The sequence below is a fragment of the Delphinapterus leucas genome, chromosome 4 (assembly GCF_059928025.1).
Source record: "Delphinapterus leucas isolate spDelLeu-1000000601 "Yukka" chromosome 4, BTC_Dleu_Yukka2, whole genome shotgun sequence".
In the NCBI taxonomy this organism is placed as follows: Eukaryota; Metazoa; Chordata; class Mammalia; order Artiodactyla; family Monodontidae; genus Delphinapterus; species Delphinapterus leucas.
In genome coordinates, this window is record NC_143132.1 from 14,026,455 (window position 1) to 14,049,473 (window position 23,019).

Consider the following 23,019-nt stretch of genomic DNA (forward strand, 5'->3'; position numbering starts at 1 on the left):
ACAAACCTTTACGCTGGGTTGAAGTTTCATATTGCATATAACTACGTCATGATAGCTGCTGTCCGCATAAATTTTTCCACACATTCCAATGAAAGGAGGATTTATTGATTTCATTTAACAACACTGTAGACTTAGATTTGTGTAGAGTTTCTTCAAGCTTCATGTGGCTGTCAGGGCATGTTTCTTCACCTTTGCATCTTACAGTCCATGCAGATGAAGTGTCTAGATGCTTGCATTTAAATATTGAATGTACGAGAAGGTAAAGTAGCTTTGCTAACTCTTCGTAGGATGCTGTAAGACATGAGCCTCTTCTGTTTTCCAGAGAGCCTGCCAGGTGCTAAATAGAAAGCAATCTGTTGAGGAGATCCCTAGATTTAATTACTTAAAGAATCTATTTGTTTTGCTTACTTTGTGACTGGAAGAAAACTAAAATGTCATCTTAAAGTGATTTCAAAGTTTGTGAATCCTGTTTTTCAGAAGGGTCTTGCCACCTACATCTGAAAAATCAATTCACTCCTCTGCTGTTCTCTAATAATTAGTTGTACGCTTTGCCATTTTAAATAATTTTAATTTCAAATCATAGCTCCTAGCTATTAAAGGCTTTTTGTCTCTTCCTGTTTTTTTGTAGTGACCTTGCATTTTATTCTAATGAAGTAAAATTGTCAAAAGTATATAGAATGTAAAAACACATGAAGTTTAAAGATAGCAGTGCTTGTAACTTACTTTTTAAAATTTTATTTATTTTTGTTGTCAATTGATGAAACTGGAGTAGAAATAAAGACTACAGTCTTTGTAGTATCATCAATGGAACATTGATTGATTGATTTTTTAAAATAAATTTTTGCTTGAACTGTAATGAAGGCATCTCACCATGTTTAAATATTCCCAGCGTAGGTTGACAGCTCATGGCTCTGTTTTATTTGCATCTCATCTTAGTCAAATATAAGTTGTGTGACTTTGACTAGCCATTCAACCTCCCTGAACTTCAGCTTCTTTGTGTGACATGATACCTAGTCCATAGGGTTGCTGGAAGCATTCAGTTGTGATGGTGTGTGTGAAGCCTCTAACTTAATGCCTGGAAGAGGCTCAAAAAATGTTCATTTCCTTCCTTCTGAAGCTGATGGAAGATATTTTCTAGAATATTTTTTTACTTGTCATTTTCATGCAGTGGAAAAGAAGAATCAAGGCAGAGTAATGATTTCTACAAATCTCTTCTATTCCAGAAATGTGGCAATGGGTGCTGAAAACTTCTCCTGTGTCACTTTACCACTAACTTCACGTTTTCACTTGGTTGCTTGATTAATTTACATGATGAAGTACTTTTCCACATCAGCCTATGAATCCATGGCTGTTAGAAGCCTGTAAACTACGCATCTATTTTCAAACAAGCAAGCCAGCCCTTGTAGCCAGGGATTGGGACCTTCAAACACCAACTGGGACATTCCCCATGGTGGGAAGAGCATAGTCCCAACCTTGTGGAAAGTAGTCATCTCGTTAATTTCTCTCCATACCTGAGAACACTCTGTGAGTCACTGAGGGAGTGATGGTCTGATCTCTGGGAATTATAATAACTCCCACAGCACAGCATCATCTTGTTGGGGTGTGTTATTAGCCTCCAAATTAGAGCCGTGGGAAGCTCCCAACATGGTTTCAGTGGGATGAATAGAGAATGAAGCATTTGGCAAAAGGACTTCTGATGAGTTCTAACATAAAGCCGTTTGCTTTGTGCATGTGTAAAATGCAGTCTACTGTAGCCCTCGAATATATGTAAATCCATTGTTGTCCCTCTTTCCTACCCCAAATAAGCCAGTTTACAAAATGAGTCAGATCTTACAGCTGTTTTGATGTAGAAATATCACCAACCACTTAGGCTGTGTTGAAGTGACTTATTTTGCCAGAGTTGGAATGGTTGTGTACAGACGGATCAAAAGGGTCAGTCATTTTGGTGTTGAGGATTGACTCTATTTAGCAAAAGGAAATAAAGGAGAATGATATCCTTCTATGGTTTCCCCAAGAATAAAAAGAATAATTAAATGTTATAGTACACTGTTCACACATCCATTCATTACCAGATATTGATTAAAGGCCTGCTTTCACCACACCAGCAAAGACTGCCATCTGCCATCCACTGTACAATGAGGGGTGTTGCTCCAGGACCTTGCTTCAGATGTGGAAAAAAAAGAAAAAGGAGCCAGAGATCCTGGAATTTCATTTTGTCTCTGATACTTCCTAGTTGTGTGATCATAGCAAAAGCAGATAGCAGGGTGAAGATGGCGGAAGAGTAAGACGCAGAGATCACCTTCCTCCCCACAGATACATCAGAAATACATCTACACGTGGAACAACTCCTACAGAACACCTACTGAACGCAGGCAGAAGACCTCAGACCTCCCAAAAGGCAAGAAACTCCCCACGTACCTGGGTAGGGCAAAAGAAAAAAGAATAAACAGAGATAAAAGAATAGGGACGGGACCTGCACCGGTGGGAGGGAGCCATGAAGGAGGAAAGGTTTCCACACACTAGAAGCCCCTTTGCAGGCGGAGACTGAGGGTGGCGGAGGGGGGAAGCTTCGGAGCCACGGAGGAGAGCGCAGGAACAGGGGTGCGGAGGGCAAAGCGGAGAGATTCCCGCACAGAGGATCGGGGCCGACCGGCACTCACCAGCCCGAGAGGCTTGTCTGCTCACCCGCCGGGGCGGGCGGGGCTGGGAGCTGAGGCTCGGGCTTCGGTCGGAGCGCAGGGAGAGGACTGAGGTTGGCGGTGTGAACACAGCCTGCAGGGGGTTAGTGCACCACGGCTAACCGGGAGGGAGTCCGGGGAAAAGTCTGGAGCTGCTGAAGAGACAAGAGACCATTGTTTCCGGGTGCGTGAGGAGAGGGGATTAAGAGCGCTGCTTAAAGGAGCTCCAGAGATGGGCGCGAGCTGTGGCTAAAAGCACGGACCCCAGAGACGGGCATGAGACGCTAAGGCTGCTGCTGCCGCCACCAAGAAGCCTGTGTGCGAGCACAGGTCACTATGCACTCCTCCCTTCCCAGGAGCCTGTGCAGCTCGCCACTGCCAGGGTCTGGGGATCCAGGGACAACTTCCCTGGGAGAATGCATGGCGCACCTCAGGCTGGTGCCTGGTGCAAAGTCCCACTGGCCTCTGCTGCTGCAGGCTCGCCCCGCACTCTGTGCCCCTCCCTCCCCGCGGCCTGAGTGAGCCAGTGCCCCAGAATCAGTGGCTCCTTGAACCCCGTCCTGTCTGAGCGAAGAACAGACGCCCTCTGGCGACCTACACACAGAGTCGGGGCCAAATCCAAAGCTGAACCCCTGGAATTGTGTGAACAAAGAAGAGAAAGGGAAATCTCTCCCAGCAGCCTCAGGAGCAGCGGATTAAATCTGCACTATCAACTTGATGTACCCTGCAACTGTGGAATACCTGAATAGACAACAAATCATCACAAATAGAGGAGGTGGACTTTGAGAGTAAGATATATTATTTTTTCCTCTTTTCCTCTTTTTGTGAGTGTGTTTGTGTATGCTTCTGTGTGAGATTTTGTCTGTATAGCTTTGCTTTCACCATTTGTCCTAGGGTTCTGTCCGTCCATTTGTTTGTTTGTTTTTTACTTAAAATTTTTTTTCTTTCATAATAATTATTTTTTATTTTAATAATTTTATTTTATTTTATCTTTATTTTATTTCATTTTATCCTCTTTCCTTCTTTCTTTCTAATTTTTCTCCCTTTTATTCTGAGCTATGTTGTTGAAAGCCTCTTTGTGCTGCAGCCAGGAGTCAGTGCTGTGCCTCTGAGGTGGGAGAGCCAACTTCAGGACACTGGTCCACATGAGACCTCCCAGCTCCATGTAATATCAAATGGCGAAAATCTCCCTGAGATCTCCATCTCAATACCAACACCCAGCTTCACTCAACGACCAGCAAGCTACAGTGCGGGACACCCTATCCCAAACAACTAGCAAGACAGGAACACAATCCCACCCATTAGCAGAGAGGCTGCCTAAAATCATAATAAGTCCACAGACACTGAAAAACACAACACCAGAAGTGGACCTGCCCACCAAAAAGACAAGATCCAGCCTCATCCACCAGAACACAGGCAGTAGACCCCTCCACCAGGAAGCCTACACAACCCACTGAACCAACTTTAGCCACTGGGGACAGACAACAAAAACAACGGGAGCTACGAACCTGCAGCCTGCAAAAAGGAGACCCCAAACACAGTAAGATAAGCAAAATGAGAAGACAGAAAAAGACACAGCAGATGAAGGAGCAAGATAAAAACCCACCAGACCTAACAAATGAAGAGGAAATAGGCAGTCTACCTGAAAAAGAATTCAGAATAATGATAGTAAAGATGATCCAAAATCTTGGAAATAGAATAGAGAAAATGCAAGAAACATTTAACAAGGACCTAGAAGAACTAAAGATGAAACAAGCAATGATGAATAACACAATAAATGAAATTAAAAATAGTCTAGAAGGGATCAATAGCAGAATAACTGAGGCAGAAGAACGGGTAAGTGACCTGGAAGATAAAATAGTGGAAATAACTACTGCAGAGCAGAATAAAGAAAAAAGAATGAAAAGAAATGAGGACAGTCTCAGAGACCTCTTGGAAAATATTAAACACACCAACATTCGAATTATAGGGGTCCCATAAGAAGAGGAGGAAAAGAAAGGGACTGAGAAAATATTTGAAGAGATTATAGTTGAAAACTTCCCTAATATGGGAAAGGAAATAGTTAATCAAGTCCAGGAAGCACAGAGAGTCCCATACAGGATAAATCCAAGGAGAAACATGCCAAGACATATATTAATCAAACTGTTAAAAATTAAATACAAAGAAAACACATTAAAAGCAGCAAGGGAAAAACAACATAAAACACACAAGGGAATCCCCATAAGGTTAACAGCTGATCTCTCAGCAGAAACTCTGCAAGCCAGAAGGGACTAGCAGGACATATTTAAAGTAATGAAGGAGAAAAACCTGCAACCAAGATTATTCTACTGTGCAAGGATCTCATTTAGATTTGACAGAGAAATTAAAACCTTTACAGAGAAGCAAAAGCTGAGAGAGTTCAGCACCACCAAACCAGCTTTACAACATATGCTAAAGGAACTTCTTTAGGCAAGAAACACAAGAGAAGGAAAAGACCTACAATAACAAACCCAAATCAATTTAGAAAATGGGAATAGGAACATACATATCGATAATTACCTTAAATGTAAATGGACTAAATGCTTGCACCAAAAGACACAGACTGGCTGAATGGATACAAAAACAAGACCCATATATATGCTGTCTACAAGAGACCCACTTCAGACCTAGAGACACATACAGACTGAAAGTGAGGGGACGGAGAAAGATATTCCATGCAAATGGAAACCAAAAGAAATCTGGAGTAGCAATTCTTATATCAGAAAAAATAGACTTTAAAATAAAGACTATTAGAAGAGAAAAAGAAGGACACTACATAATGATCAAGGGATTGATCCAAGAAGAAGATATAACAATTGTAAATATTTATGCACCCAACATAGGAGCACCTCAATACATAAGGTAAATACTAACAGCCATAAAAGGGGAAATTGACAGTAACACATTCATAGTAGGGGACTTTAACACCCCACTTTCATCAATAGACAGATTATCCAAAATGAAAATAAATAAGGAAACACAAGCTATAATGATACATTAAACAAGATGGACTTAATTGATATTTATAAGACATTTCATCCCAAAACAACAGAATACATATTTTTCTCAAGTGCTCATGGAATATTCTCCAGGATAGATCATATCTTGGGTCACAAATCAAGCCTTGGTAAATTTAAGAAAATTGAAATTGTATCAAGTATCTTTTCCAACCACAACGCTATAAGACTAGATATCAATTACAGGAAAAGATCGGTAAAAAATGCACACACATGGAAGCGAAACAATACACTACTTAATAACGAAGTGATCACTGAAGAAATCAAAGAGGAAATCAAAAAATACCTAGAAACAAATGACAATGGAGACACGACGACCCAAAACCTATGGGATGCAGCAAAAGCAGTTCTAAGAGGGAAGTTTATAGCAATACAATCCTACCTTAAGAAACAAGAAACATCTCAAATAAACAACCTAACTTTGCACCTAAAGCAATTAGAGAAAGAAGAACAAAAAACCCCACAAGTTAGCCAAAGGAAAGAAATCATAAAGATCAGATCAGAAATAAATGAAAAAGAAATGAAGGGAACAATAACAAAGATCAATAAAACTAAAAGCTGGTTCTTTGAGAAGATAAACAAAATTGATAAACCACTAGCCAGACTGATCAAGAAAAAAAGGGAGAAGACTCAAATCAATAGAATTAGAAATGAAAAAGGAGAAGTAACAACTGACACTGCAGAAATACAAAGGTTCATGAGAGATTACTACAAGCAACTATATGCCAATAAAATGGACAACCTGGAAGAAATGGACACATTTTTAGAAATGCACAAACTGCCAAGACTGAATCAGGAAGAAATAGAAAATATGAACAGAGCAATCACAAGCATTGAAATTGAAACTGTGATTAAAAATCTTCCAACAAACAAAAGCCCAGGACCAGATGGCTTCACCGGTGAATTATATGAAATATTTAGAGAAGAGCTAACACCTATCCTACTGGACTCTTCCAAATTATAGCAGAGGGGGAAACTCTCCCAAACTCATTCTATGAGGCCACCATCACCGTGATACCTAAACCAGACAAGGATGTCACAAAGAAAGAAAACTACAGGCCAATATCACTGATGAACATAGTTGCAAAAATCCTCAACAAAATACTAGCAAACAGAATCCAACAGCACATTAAAAGGGTCATACACCATGATCAAGTGGGGTTTATCCCAGGAATACAAGGATTCTTCAATATACGCAAATCAATCAACGTGAAACACTATATTAACAAATTGAAGGAGAAAAAACATATGATCATCTCAATAGATGCAGAGAAAGCTTGTGACAAAATTCAACACCCATTTATGATAAAAGCCCTGCAGAAAGTAGGCATAGAGGAAACTTTCCTCAACATAATAAAGGTCATATATGACAAACCCACAGACAACATCGTCCTCAATGGTGAAAAAATGAAAGCATTTCCACTAAGATCAGGAACAAGGTAAGGTTGCCCACTCTCACCACTCTTATTCAACATAGATTTGGAAGTTTTAGCCACAGCAATCAGAGAAGAAAAGGAAGTTAAAGGAATCCAAATCAGAACAGAAGAAGTAAAGCTGTCACTGTTTGCAGATGACATGATACTATACATAGAGAGTCATAAGGATGCTACCAGAAAACTACTAGAGCTACTCAATGAATTTGGTAAAGTAGCAGGATAAAAAATTAATGCACAGAAATTTCTGGCATTCCTATACACTAATGATGAAAAATCTGAAAGTTAAATTAAGAAAACACTCCCATTTACCATTGCAACAAAAAGAATAAAATATCTAGGAATAAACCTACCTAAGGAGACAAAAGACCTGTATGCAGAAAACTATAAGACACTGATGAAAGAAATTAAAGATGATACAAATAGATGGAGAGACACCCCATGTTCTTGGATTGGAAGAATCAACATTGTGAAAATGACTCTACTACCCAAAGCAATCTACAGATTCAATGCAATCCCTATCAAACTACCACTGGCATTTTTCACAGAAGAAGAACAAAAAATTTCACAATTTGTATGGAAACACAAAAGACCCCGAATAGCCAAAGCAATCTTGAGAATGACAAACGGAGCTGGAAGAATCAGGCTCCCTGACTTCAGACTATACTACAAAACTACAGTAATCAAGACAGTATGGTACTGGCACAAAACCAGAAATATAGATCAATGGAATAGGATAGAAAGCCCAGAGATAAACCCACGCCCATATGGTCACCTTATCTTTTTTTTTTTCGGCAGTACGCTTGTCTCTCACTGTTGTGGCCTCTCCCGTTGTGGAGCACAGGCTCCAGACGCGTAGGCTCAGTGGCCAGGGCTCACAGGCCCAGCTGCTCCATGGCATTTGGGATCTTCCCAGACGGGGGCACGAACCCATGTCCCCTGCATCGGCAGGCAGACTCTCAAGCACTGCGCCACCAGGGAAGCTGGGTCACCTTATCTTTGATAAAGGAGGCAGGAATGTACCGTGGAGAAAGGACAGCCTCTTCAATAAGTGGTTCTGGGAAAACTGGACAGGTATATGTAAAAGTATGAGATTAGAACACTCCCTAACACCATACATAAAAATAAACTCAAAATGGATTAAAGACCTAAATGTAAGGCCAGAAAGTATCAAACTCTTAGAGGAAAACATAGGCAGAACACTCTATGACATAAATCACAGCATGATCCTTTTTGACCCACCTCCTAGAGAAATGGAAATAAAAACAAAAATAAACAAATGGGACCTAATGAAACTTAAAAGCTTTTGCACAGCAAAGGAAACCATAAACAAGACCAAAAGACAACCCTCAGAATGGGACAAAATATTTACAAATGAAGCAACTGACAAAAGATTAATGTCCAAAATTTACAAGCAGCTCATGGAGCTCAATAACAAAAAAACAAACAACCGAATCCAAAAATGGGCAGAAGACCTAAATAGGCATTTCTCCAAAGAAGATATACAGATTTCCAAGAAACAGATGAAAGAATGCTCAACATTATTAATCATTAGAGAAATGCAAATCAAAACTACAATGAGATATCATCTCACACCAGTCAGAATGGCCATCATCAAAAAATCTAGAAACAATAAATGCTGGAGAGGGTGTGGAGAAAAGGGAACACTCTTGCATTGCTGGTGGGAATGTGAATTGGTACAGGCTCTATGGAGAAGAGTTGGAGGTTCCTTAAAAAACTACAAATAGAACTACCATATGACACAGCAATCCCACTACTGGGCATATACCCTGAGAAAACCATATTTCAAAAAGAGTCATGTACCAAAATGTTCATTGCAGCTCTATTTACAATAGTCAGGACATGGAAGCAACCTAAGGGTCCATCAACGGATGAATGGATAAAGAAGATGTGGCACATATATACAATGGAATATTATTCAGCTATGAAAAGAAATGAAATTGAGTTATTTGTAGTGAGGCAGATGGACCTAGAGTCTGTCATACAGAGTGAAGTAAGTCAGAAAGAGAAAGACAAATATCGTATGCTAACACATATATATGGAATCTAAGAAAAAAATAATGTCATGAAGAACCTAGGGGTAAGATGGGAATAAAGACACAGACCTACTAGAGAATGGACTTGAGGATATGGGGAGGGGGAAGGGAAAGCTGTGACAAAGTGAGAGAGTGGCATGGACATATATACGCTACCAAATGTAAAATGATAGCTAGTTGGAAGCAGCTGCATAGCGCAGGGAGATCAGCTCGGTGCTTTGTGACCACCTAGAGGGGTGGGATAGAGAGGGTGGGAGGGAGGGAGATGCAAGAGGGAAGAGATATGGGAACATATGTATATGTATAACTGATTCACTTTGTTATAAAGCAGAAACTAACACACCATTGTAAAGCATTTGTACTCCAATAAAGATGTAAAAAAAAAAAAAGCACAAGCAAAAAAAGCAAAAACAAACAAGTGGGACCACATCAAATGAACAAGCATCTACACAGAAAAAGAAAATATCAACACAATGAAAAGCTAACCTATGGATTGGGAGAAAATATTTGCAAACCATATGTCTGATAAGGAATTAATATCTAAAATTTATAAGAAACTGATACATATCAATAGCAAAGAAAAAGATAATTTTATTAAAAATTGGTCAGAGGACTAGAATAAATATTTTTCCAAGAAAGATATACAAATGTCCACCAGGTATAGAATGTTTTAAAATTCCTACCCAGACCCTAAAATCCTATAAATATCTTCAATGTATTTTTCTTTTTAACACACTATTATCTTTAAAATGGTATTCTCTCAAACTGCATTAAATCCAATAAACTTACTTTGTTAGATTAACAGAAAAAAAAACAAAAACAAAAAACCCCACAAAAAAACAGCCTGCTTTCTCCCACTTTCTCCTTCCCTTATCCTTGATGGAGACAGTGACCTTAAAGAGCCTTTGGTTTGTTCATAATAAAAGTGCATCCTATCTTACGTTTTTGTGTGAAAATAAATATCTTTTGAATATATTGAGCATCTTGGGAGAAAGACACCCTACCCTTTCAAATTAACGTTATAATAATTTAAAAAATTAACTAAGCCTGTTCCACTGGCATATTGATGAGTGTTATGAGCCACTCTTATCCATTGTTACAAGATTAAACATTTTAGGAATAAAGCTCATCCAATTTATTTAGAAAGAAACTTGGCTACAAATGCAGTCCCACTTAATTAGCTTCCGATTTGCTTTGCTGCTTGGACGTAAAAGGTGAGTCCCACTGCCCTCTAACCTTCCTACGGGCATCTTGCTCTGATCACCTAATTGATTTTCCAAGCCAGTTTGTACTCTGGATATGTCTTTGTGTCCTTTTTCCTGACAGGTGTTGTCATTGTCATTTTGAAGCATATTCAAGAATGTTCCTTGTTCATTAGAAGCTCCGGTAGCTATGGGAGGGTGGCTGATTAAGTTATGCCTAAAACATTAAGTATCAACAACAACCCAAACTCCGTGTGGGTGTGTAATTAGTTCCAGTCAGAAGGGAGAGAGTGTCATGGTGGAATGGTGGCATGTTTGATGTTACTGTCAGATGGACACTCATTGTATCCAAGCAAAATGAATGAAGGATGAAGTGTGGGCTGGGATGACCAATAACTTTGAAGCTGTCAACCAACCTTCTTAATCCTGGGACTAAGTACAGTTCAGAAGCCTATGATTTAGTTACCAAACTACTAAACTTTCTTTATGAGGATGAAGTCTTCTCAAGAGACAATTAACCTGGAGAGTCACAAGATGTTCTAAGGCAAGCCAGTGTGAGCCAAGGAAGCCAGGAAGACCAGGGTGGGAGCCCCACCCACCAGCAAGGATATATAAAAGCTCGGGAGCCTGAAGTGGCATTTACAGTTCAGGAGCCAGTTTCTGCAAGTTACTCACATCTCTCCGTCCGACACCATGTCCTACAACTGCTCCACAAACAAACTCTCTTCCAGGCTGATTGGAGGACAATACACTGTGCCAGTGGCCCCAGTTGCCACAGTTTCTACCCCGGATGTCGACTGCCTGAGTGGCATCTATTTGCCCAGCTCCTTCCAAACTGGCTCCTGGCTCCTGGACCACTGTCAGAAGACCTGCTGCGAGCCCACTGCTTGCCAGCCAACCTGCTACCAGCCAACTCCTTGTGTCTCCAGCCCTGTCCAGGTGACCTGCTCTCGGAAGACCACTTGTGTCTCCAATCCCTGCTCAACTCCCTGCAGCCGGCCGCTCACCTTTGTCTCCAGTGGCTGTCAGCCCCTGGGCGGCATCTCTACTGTGTGCCAACCAGTGAAAAGTGTCTCCACTGTCTGCCAGCCAGTGGGAGGAGTCTCCACCATCTGCCAACCAGCCTGCGGGGTCTCCAGGATGTACCAGCAGTCCTGCGTGTCCAGCTGCCGAAGAATTTGCTGAGTTTGCAGGGGCCTGTGAACGAATCAAGACTCCATGACCTGCCAGCTGTGTTTCCAGGATCTTCCAACAAGCTGCCTGTCCCTGAATAACTCTTCATTGCTGACCCCCTGTTCTAACTGTCTGATTGCTGGCTGCCAGGCTTGAATAAGCTGACTTTGGCAATCTAACGTTTTTCTGGCCAGCACCAATCTTGTTTTAAGGGTTTGATCACTGGTGGCACGTATACCTCTGGATGTTTACAGAAACTTATCACCCATGCCCCAGTCTCTAATGGCTTTGACATGTTTTGACCTAGCTGCTTTGTCTTCTGGCTTGTTTTTGTGCCTCAGAAAAAGGGAACTTGTTTCTCTCTGTATTTCTCAATAAACCTTAATTACTTGGCATTGCAAATGTACGTCTCAGGAGAGTTCTTTATTTGCAAGAATTTTTGCTGTCTGTGAATCATTCTTTGCTGATTAGGGTCTGATTTTCTTTTCCAAGAATGCAGTATGGGTTCAGTCACTGTGTTTAATGACAAGCAAGGGATTATCTTATATTTTACTTGGTTAGAGAGTCTTTGGACATGTACTCAAGTAGAGTGAATAGTCCTATATATTTCCCCCATTTTTTTATGGGCTTGCAGAATAATTTCCATGCAGGACAAAGAAATGTTACCTGAGAAACCAGGTAGTTTGGGGAATTGTACAACGAAGGGGACAATGGAGTCAGTTAGAGGTTCAGAGTCTTACTTCATCAGAGGACCACAGTGGAAAACTTTGCAAAGGATCCCTCCATGATTAGATGGGAGGCAGGGAGAATGAGGAAGGATGAAGAAGTCAGTTTCTAGGCCCTGAGATTTATGGCATCAAAAAGGTGGCTGTAGCTTTCTAGTTCCCTCACTTGCTGCTGTGTATTGGTAGACCCCCAAACATGTTCTGAGTAAACTAAAGTTCTGCGTTTTAGTTAATCTGGGCAGGGAAGACTTAAAAACAAATTTCAAACACATGTTGGTTTATTTTAATACTTAGAGCCTTATTTTGTGCTTGCTTTCAATTGGAGCCCACATGCAGATAAAACAAGCCATCTGGACTGGTGGTCAACATGCTAACTCCTTCTGCCTTTTTTAGAAAGTGAGAACTGACCGCCAGTTGGTTTCCTTTTGTCCTCATTCTCTGTTATGTCCAGAAACACATCTCTATATTTTCTTTTCAGAGTTGCTCAAGGACAAACAGTAAAGAATTTTTTTTTTTTTTTTTTTTACAGAAAATGGAGGCACATGAGGTGTGCCTGCCAGGAGCAATGGGTGCCTTTTCTCATAACAGAGGTGCTTAGTGCCTTGTGGAGAATCTGACCATCCACTTCTTTTGTCAGCACAAAATGTTTTTCTTATTTCACTAACAGTTTTTCAGAAAGGCAAAACGTATGGACAATTTCTGGAGGGAAAATTTTCATTTCTTCCTATTACTGACTCTACTCTTAGAAGAAATGTTCCCTCTAATCAAAGAAATGTTAGTATGTGTGACTCACTGTACTATCTCATTAAAGCAAGTCATAGCTTTTACTATACATTGGTTTCATGACTCTTCTTTTTAAAAATAACACCCTGGCTTTCAGAAATGCTCTGGTTTACTCTATAATGGAAATCACAAGGAGAACCCTAGATGGCCCGTTCAAAGCTGTCATTTACTGAACTCTCACATTGTTTATTTCAGTCACTTCACATATGATTTGGAAAATCTGAAGTTTTTCAGAGGCTTACACATCATTAATAATTCTTTTGCTTATGTTTTTTTCTTCAGCTTTCCAGTTTTCAGTAAAAATTACTAGAACAGAGATACCTTTTTTTTCTTTTTCTTTAGACAGCTAATCATCTTTAAGATTCATGTAGCAGCAATATTTAATAACATAGATTTTATAGACTGAGATGAGTGAACTTTTGCTTGGGCTATTTATTGTGATGGTGTGAACATCCAAGAGTATTGTAGGTATCCTGCCAAGCTATTTCCTTGCTTTTATTTCTGTTTGGGGAATCATCTATTTTGCTATTAGAGCTATTCTATTTGTACTTGAACTTTGAAAGTTCTCTCCATTCTTTGCTTTATTTCATAATAAATTGTAAAATTGCAAAGTTTGTCTTTGAGGACAGTCTTTTAAGAGATAGAGCAATGATGATTTCTTTCTCTTCTTGGTCTAGGACCCAGAAATATGTCTTGTATGTAATAGTCTGTAGCTGTGGGGAAGCAGTTCAAGGGACTTTGGTTCAAATCCTGGTTTCCGCCCCTTGGCTGCATGTTTGTTAAGCTCCCTAAACTTTAGCTCATCTGTAAAACAAAGATAATGATATCATCGTATGCCTCTGTTTCAGGAATAAACTGAGACAATAAGTGTGCATCCCATGTATCACTGAGGCATCCTGTCATTTGATATTGAAGTGAAATTGGCTTTCACCATTTTTCTTCTTTGGTGGGAATCCTGGCTACTCCTAGCATTGCTGAGGAATCCAAGGGCGGAGAGGTTGGAGGATGGTGACTTACTGTTTTATTTCCTAATCTTCTCTGGCTCTGAACTTTTACTTTAGAAGAATTAGTTCATTTTATTGATCTTCTTCCTAGTCTATACTCTGTTTCTGTTCAGACTGTAATGATTCAGACACCATAGCACTGTTTCCTCTCCTTGATTTCCACAAAATCTACTTACACAGGCATTTGTGTATCGAACAGACTTTACTGAAAGTCTGGATGCATAGATGATACTTATACTTTAGTGATGAAAACAACTCAAAATTAAATTTTAGACATAAAGAATTTCCTTGGCCCTTGTCCCTGGGACATTATCACATTCAACTCAAAACCAAATCACTCCCTCCTTTCCTTCCTCCCTTCCTCTCTCCTTTCCTTCCACAAACGTTAGGGTACCTCTAACGTTCCAGCTTCTTTGCTGGGTACTGGTTATATGGTTGTGACTTCTGCTCCTCATGGAGTTCATAGCTTAGTTATGTAGAGCAATATCTCTAGATCTTTTATATTTTCCTCTGTATCTTCCACTTAGGGATTCCATGTGCTTTGACTTTTCCCTACAAATGCTTGTAAGTGCTTACCAAAGTGCTATATCCCATAAATTCTCTAAAAAGGTAAAATTTTCTACCCTTTTCTCTTATATGATGCTTCTTAAAATAATACAACTACAGTAAAAGCTGAAAATTCATATAACCAGCCTCTGGAATTTGACTTTAAAAATGGTACAAATGAACTTATTTACAAAAGAGAAATAGAGTTACAGATGTAGAAAACAATCTTATGGTTACCGGGGGGAAAGGGGGGAGGGATAGATTGGGAGATTGGGATTGACATATACACACTACTATGTGTAAAATAGGCTGCTAATAAGGACCTACTGTAGAGCACAGGAAACTCTGCTCAATACTCTGTAATGACCTATATGGGAGAAGCATCTAGAAAAGAGGGATATATGTATATGTATAACTGATTCACTTTGCTGTATAGCAGAAAGTAACACAACATTGTGAATCTACTATACTCCAATAAAAATTTTTAAAAAGTTTTAATCATTAAAAAAAAACCCTGGGAGTCAGAAAGCTTGTGAGACTCAAGGGAATGTACTGATAACCAACTGAATGGCAAGAATGAATGGTTGGCACATTGGGGTGGAGACCCAGACTGGTGCCCTCTACAGTTGCCCTCTGCCTTCGGTAAAGGTGGGCTCTGCAATTTGACCTTCGTCTTGGTAAATATCACTCCGCCTCTTTTTATTTTTAGGAAGCTACAGCTTGTGCTTAGGAATTTATAAATGGTCCCATATCTAGAGGGCATCGTGTAGCTTTTATGAAAATGAGGTCTTCACTGATTAAGATCCAACTTCTTTCATATACTCCACTTTCCTATATTTAACTGCCTTATGGGCATTTCCAAAAAGATGTCTTATAATCAAATTCAAAGAAATTTTCAAAACTCAAATTGGCCGTAGTGTAACTTATTAATCAGGGATGTGATTTATTAATCAGGGTTTGTATTGCACACTTCAGATTATAAAGCAGTTAGGATTGGGAACAAGCTCCCATCAGCACAGGTGAGAATCTATTATAAGCAAACACAATTGCTTTGTGTAAGTTGTTCTGTGCTTTATTATAAAAATGGATGATCAAAGTGACAATCTAGTATAAAAATTGTGATAATGATAGTCTTAACGCCTGTAATAAAGACAAGTGATTACTCTGGAGCAGAGCTGGGGGTAGTCAAGGGTAGTCAAGGGTAGGACTTGTTTAGAAATGTGTAGGTTTCATAGCCATATACTTACAACCATCATTTATCTTTGTGTAAATTTATTTTGGAATTTATTACTGAAATTCCTACATAAAAAAGTGTATCTTTTTGGGCCTGAAAGTCAAGCCCGTAAACTCTCTTTTCCCTCCATTAAGCATGTTAATGCAAGTGTTCTTAGGAACACATCAATTGCATAATCGTAGAGAAGGCCGTTTCACTAAAATGAAATATTCTTTTGCTAAAACTTCTCGTCATATTGATTTTTACCTCTTGATTAATGCTGCCACCATCTTCCAAGTCACCTAGAATTGAAATCGTCATTGTTTTTCACTCTTCTTCCCCCTAACTTCACACATTTAATTCATTCTACCATAACAATTCTTTATGTCTTTTTCTTAGCATTTCCTCTAGTCTTACCTATTGTGGGAACTCATTGCCTTTCACTAGAGTATTGTGATTAGCTCCTATGTGATATAAGTGTCATTCTTCCCTTTCTGTACAGCACTCTCAGATCTATCTGTATTAGTTTGCTAGGGCTGCTGTAACAAAAGATCACAAACTGGGTGGCTTAAACAACAGAATTTTGTTGTCTCAAATTTCTGAAGGATGGAAGTCTGAGATCAAGGTGTTAGCGAGGTCCATTCCTTCTGAGGACTGTGAGAAAGAAACTGTCGCATGCCTCACCCCGAGCTTCTGGTGGCTGCTGACAATCTTTGGTGTTCCTTGGCTTGTAGAAGCATCACCCTGAACTCTGCCTTCATCTTCACGTGCCATATTCTCCCTGTGTGTGTGTTCATGTCGTGTCCAAATTTTCTCTTTTTATAAGGACGTCAGTCATATTGAACTAGTGACATACCCAACTCAAGAATGACCTCATCTTCACTAATTCTATCTGCAGAAAACCTTACTTCCCAGCAAGGTCACATTATGAGATACTGGGGCTTAGGACTTCAACATATGAATTTGTAGGAGGCACAACCTAACCCATAAATCTGATAATGTCACTTTTCCACTCAAAAATATCAAAACATGTTCATTACCTGATGAATGCTGTTAAGACTTGCTGGTGTGACATTCATAATTCCCAGAAGAGTATTTAATAAATGTAAATAAATATAAGAAGACTATAATTTTTGAATTTTTAAGTTCTTATTTATTTCAATAATTGAAAGTCTAATTAATAATAGTACAGAGAAACAGAACCAATAGGATGTATGTGTGTAGAAATAAAGAGACAGAGAGAGAGAAGGGGAGAAGGGAGAGAGCAAGAGAGATTATTTTAAGGAATGGGTTTATTGGATTATGGAGGCTGGTAAAACCAGTCTCTGAAGGGTGGGTCATCAGGATGGATACACAGAGAAGAACAGATAATACAGTTCAAGTCCAAAGGCTATCTGCTGGCAGAATTCCTTCTTGCTTGGGGGAGGTCAATCTTTTATTCTATTCAGTCTTCAACTGATTGGATGAGGCCCACCCATGTTATGGAGAGTAATCTGCTTTGCTCAGTGTCCACTGATTTAAATCTTAATCTCATCCAAAACACCCTCATAGAGGTACCAGAATAATGCTTGACCAAATATCTAGGCACTGTGGTCCAGCCAAGTTGACACATAAAATTAACCATTACATGCACCTTAAAATTTATTGGAAGAAATAAATGTGAGTAATAATCCTAAAGAGAAGAAATAGTTTTTCAAAAAAGATTGTAGTGATTTTCTCACAGAAAGGTTGTCACCAAACTGTTCTGGGTTTTCATAAAGATAGGTATGGAAACATTACATTTTATGGATTTGGGGAGCTTAATTGGGTTAATTACAAGAACAACACTTTTTCTTCATTTCTACATTTTCCCAGAATTCTTCTTTTGATTAAAGTAGACTTGGTAAACAGGTATAGTCATGGTCTATGTTGCTGTGTCTTTTTTACCAATCAGATTCATGCAACTATACATTTATGAAAAGGTAAAAGATTGCTGAGAGACCAGAAATCATATTAAAAATTAATGTGTTCAATAATCTTTGCATTCTTCTCTTTTCCATAGTAGATAATGAAATATGGAAATAAAACTCACCAGAAAGTAAAGCTACTTTACCTTAAAACTTACTCCCTGGACAAAAGCTATAGTTATAAATCCCAGGATTAAGAGGTGCATTCATTTTCAAATTGATTTGATTAAAATTAGGACAGAACTCAGTTCTTCTGGTAGCCCTTAGCAAGATATTAATTCACTGACTCTTCCCTTATGTCAGCATACTGGAAAGGGTTTGGAAAATTTCTTTTTTTAAAGAAAAGCCTGAAAATGGTCTAAAAAGCATATATAATGTACTTCTGGAAATCAGAAATTTTGGAAGAGCAGCAGCTCTCTTCTAGAAAAATCACAGGACTTGGGGCTAAGTCTGGTGATAAATTCAGTTCTACTACATTGATGTTAAGTGGTTTGATCTCTCACAGCCTCTGTTCCCTCATGTGTAAAATGGCTATAATAATTCTATCTTCAAGTATTAACTAAGGTGATGCTCATTACTGCATAGTTTCAACAGTTTCAACAGAACACAATAGGAGTTTATTTCCTGTTCATCCCCAGTCTTGAATGGGTGTTCCTAAGCAGTGGGTAGCTCTTCTACAACAGCTGATTTGGAAACATAGGCACTTTCTATCTTGTGACTTTTCTAACCAAGGCTTCTAATGTGGCTACAGAGGGGTAAAGAGTGTGGGATTACAGGTGGGGAGTTTTTATGGGCCAGCCTTGGAAGTGGCATGCATTGCTTCTGCCCACTTTTCAATGTCAAGTTCCCAGTCATATGGTCACACTTAAGTGCAAAGAACTGGCTCATATGATCTAGATGCAGGCAAAAGAGGAAGAGAAAAGAAAATGAGTTTGGTGAACAGCAAGCCTGTGTCTGCAATGTTTCATAATGTGGTTGTAAGATCGAAGAGCACATACATGAAATAAATCAGAGAAAGACAAATATGGTATGATATCACTTAAAATGAAGAATCTAAAAAATACAGCAAACTAGGGAATATAGCAAAAAAGAAGCAGACTCACAGATATAGAGAACAAATTAGTGATTACCGGTGGGGGCAGGGAGGGGCAAGAGAAGGGTGGAAAAGCAGGAGGTATATACTATTTGGTGTAAGATAGGCTCAAGGATGTATTTTACAACACGGGGAATATAGCTAATATTTTTTAATAACTGTAAATGGAAAGTAACTTTTAAAATTGTATAAAAATAAAAAAAATTGAAAAAGGAATGACAGTATAATATAAAGATCTGACTCATGGTGGGCACTCTGAACCTGGTGGATGAATCTGAATTAGATTTCTATTTGTATCCGTCCACGAAAGGAGCTCTGTTTTAGGAAGCAGAATATATGAGAAGGGATTCACTTAGGCACTAATCTAACACTTCATGGGCTGCTCACAGCATTGAAGGATCTAACTTTCTAAGAGTTGTTATTTTTTAAACTCAAGGAAAATACTTCTACATGGTTGAGATGTAAATAATTCTGGTAATGTCTACAAGGACTGGGAATTATTTAGATATTTCTAACGAAGCAAAATGGGAATTGACCAGCCAACATCTCTGTAAATGAAACGCAGACGCATAATGTTATATTTCCACCTAGTAAACATAAGGCACATAATATCTTCTTGAATGATGGAGTCCTCCATTCTGACTGCTATTTTCATTGTGTAACAATATATTTTTTTTTCTTTTTGCGGTACGTGGGCCTCTCACTGTTGTGGCCTCTCCCGTTGCGGAGCACAGGCTCCGGACGCGCAGGCTCAGCGGCCATGGCTTACGGGCCCAGCCGCTCTGCGGCATGTGGGATTTTCCCGGACCGGGGCACGAACCCATGTCCCCTGCATCGGCAGGCGGACCCTCAACCACTGCACCACCAGGGAAGCCTGTAACAATATCTTTTGTAAGATATTAGTGCTGGAAGAGACTTTAGAGGTCAATTTATATGACTCCCTCATTTGACAGATGAGGAAATAGGACAGGAGTGACTTGTTTGTCCAATAAACATAGTCAGTGACGGAACCACTAAATGATGTTTAATTGAGTGTTTTTTTTTTAATAGAGATATGCAGGTCGCACAATTCAGATACTGCAGCTCCTTATTCGCTCTCATTTCTTGACGAGTTGCTCTGCATGTAGTCTGTCCAGGAGTATCACATGCTATGTCACCACTGTCAGATTCTATATTCTTTACAAGGGGCCCATAAACCTTTTTCATTCAGCAAAAAATGATTGGTAGTTTATTTGAAATTCAAATGTAACTGGTAGTCCTTTATTTTTATTTGTTAAATCTGGCAACCTTACGCAGGATGCACTTAGGGAACTACTCTTTTCTCTAGAGGACTTAGCTGGCTCTCTAACAACAGAGGCCTGACCACCCCTCCTGATGTCCATCCTGTCCTGTTGGACACGCCCCCCCACCCCCCACCGCCAGCGGTCCTCAGGACACATGATGGGGCAGTGAGGCTAAGCTGGCATACAACTCACCACCTGCAAAGTGGTAGGCTGTTCTAGTTGAAGATTCTACCGAGCCCTATCTCTCACAACCAATCTCTTGTTCTCTTTGTCGACTCAAGACATGTTCCCTACCCTCATCCTCTACTGTGTCTAATTCTCACTACTAGTAGTCTTAGTCTCTGAAGTCTTTTTTTAAAATTATAGGTATGTCCCAGTTGAGACAAGTATTTGTTGACAAAAATTTGTTGTTTATTTGAAATTCAAATGTATCTGGGATTCTGTATTTCATCTGTAAAATTCTGCAGAAGTCTTGTTTGATGTTATACTAATTTTGGAATGGAAAGAAGGAGTTCCATAGGGTAAATGTTTGAAAAGTTCAGGTCCAATTCATTTTACATGATTTGCTTTCTCACTCCTCTCAGATTCTTAATATTGCTACTATGTACTGTGATTCTCGGCTACAGAGACATAGTATTCAAATGTTCATCCATCTATCATCTATCTATCTATCTATCTATCTATCTTCTTTTACTGTTTTAACCATGAAACCCCTTCATCTTGGAGCATATAGTGGGACTATCATTCTGTGCAATGTATCTTGTAGAACACTAATGAAGAGCAGTGTTAGTTGACTCAGAGAAAGCAGCCTGCAAGATGTATTCCATTCTTTCTCTAATATAAGAGAAGGATGAGAGATATGGGACCATATGTATATGTATAACTGATTCACGTTGTTATAAAGCAGAAACTAACACACCATTGTAAAGCAATTATACTCCAATAACGATGTTAAAAAAAAAAAGAGAGAAGGATGAGAAGACCAAGAAGGTTGCATGAATTTTAAGAAGAATAGAAATATCCATATGACTTGCTGAAGAGCCTGTACCGCGTAATTTTGATGGATTATTGAATTGTTTCCTGTTCTGCATTTTGTAATATGAAGGGTCAGAGAGTCTGGCTGATCCAATTCTTCTCCAATTTAAAGTTAAGTCCGCCAACTTCCAGTGTTCCATATGTACTGTTAAATTAACACGTCTAGGCCGTGTCTTATACGAGTGGCTCTCAACAGAATTATTTGAGGCTGCTCATACCTCTGGTGCAATGAAAAGGCAAACTACATTTATGAGTGAATAGTGCTGACTGAGCTGTGTAATCTTTTCATGGGTAGTTTGGGTCTTTCAAAGTGAGATGTGACATTTGAATGCCAAATAAAGCCATTGCAAAACAACCAAAAACTTTTAGTATTTTAGAGTAGTTTTTTGATTCTCTTTATTTTTCCCCAGAGAACTTAGTTCTGTGCAGAACCTATCAAATGAGTGATTTTTCAAAGCTTCTGACTAGTCTCTTCGAGATCATAGGAAAGATTGATGTTTTAGAATTTTGATTAGATTCTCCTTCTATTCCTTCCTTCTTTATTTCTTATTTGATGGCTTTATTTTCTCATTTTATCCCCTAACTTTGCATATCCCCCTGAGAGGAGATGCATAAGATGGCCTCAGGAGACATCGTATTGAAAAGGGAGTTTCTGGGAACTCTTGAGGTTTCATTTACACATTTAAAATTGGGGACACTAGAATGACCTTATAGTGTAAACTGTTCAGTTAAGCATTCATTTACCCAGCTAATATTTATTGAACATATGTTGGTAATTGGACAGTCTCTCTTTCTTATGAAGATTCTAATATAGCAGGGAAGCAGATATATAAACACCCAACTAACGTCAAATAAGTGCCTTAGTAGGGAAACATAGATAAAGTGCTGTGGATCTAGAGGATTAGTAGGACCAATTTTGCTATGGGTGGAGACATATGGGAGGGTTTTCAGAGGAAAATAATTTGAATTGGGTCTTAAAGAATAGATGAATTCACAAGGCCCAGTTAGTTAAGGGAGTAGGGGTGCTGGGTGGGTTTAGAGTGAAGGGAGAAAAAGGAGGGTAGCTTCCCATAGATTAAACAGTAAGGCCCAAGTTGTGGAGGCATGAAAGCTTATTTAATGAGTTCAGGAAACAGTGAGTTCCAATGTGACTCCAAAAATTATTATAAATGAATGTTAGGCATGAGAGACAAAGCATGAATCAAGAATCCCTTTCCTGGGCTTCCCTGGTGGCGCAGTGGTTGAGCGTCCGCCTGCCGATGCAGGGGACACGGGTTCGTGACCCGGTCCGGAAAGATCCCACATGTCGCGGAGCAACTGGGCCCGTGAGCCATGGCTGCTGAGCCTGCGCGTCCAGAGCCTGTGCTCCGCAACGGGAGAAGCCACAACAGTGAGAGGCACGCGTAACGGAAAAACAAACAAAAAAGAATCCCTTTCTTGGGCATCTCGAATGTCATGTGACGCATTTAACCTTTTAGCTTAAGTAAGAAGGAGCCATGCAAGGGTTGTAAGAGTTCTCTTTATCTGATAACCACAGAGGCCTGTGATGATAGATGCTTGAGGTGAGCTCTAAAATACTGGTGCTCAAAGATGACTTTGAAGCTTCTATTCTGGAAGACTGGTGGTCTGTGAGGTCTTAGCCATGAGAGGGCATATAACAGAAGGATAAATGAGGCGGACTACAGATAATAATTCTTATTTAGAGACGATTGCATTTGAGACATCTGTAGAACATCAGGTGGGTATGAGCACGTGGCAATTGGATCTTCAGGCATAAGCTGTGCTATTTCAGTATGGCTTTTCCTGTAGGCAG

General features: G+C 39.5%; 1 protein-coding gene across 1 annotated transcript; it reads left to right on the plus strand.

The window, feature by feature from the left end:
• The first annotated feature begins 10,629 nt into the window (after window positions 1-10,629).
• Window positions 10,630-11,590, plus strand: KRTAP11-1 (keratin associated protein 11-1). Its single transcript, XM_022574256.2, has one exon. It carries the CDS (start codon window positions 11,099-11,101, stop codon window positions 11,588-11,590), a length of 492 nt encoding a protein of 163 aa, XP_022429964.1. The 5' UTR covers window positions 10,630-11,098.
• The last annotated feature ends 11,429 nt before the right edge of the window (window positions 11,591-23,019 follow it).

Coding starts and splice junctions, on each gene's coding strand:
- KRTAP11-1 (XM_022574256.2), top strand. CDS start 11,099: ATGTCCTACAACTGCTCCACAAACAAACTCTCTTCCAGGCTGATTGGA.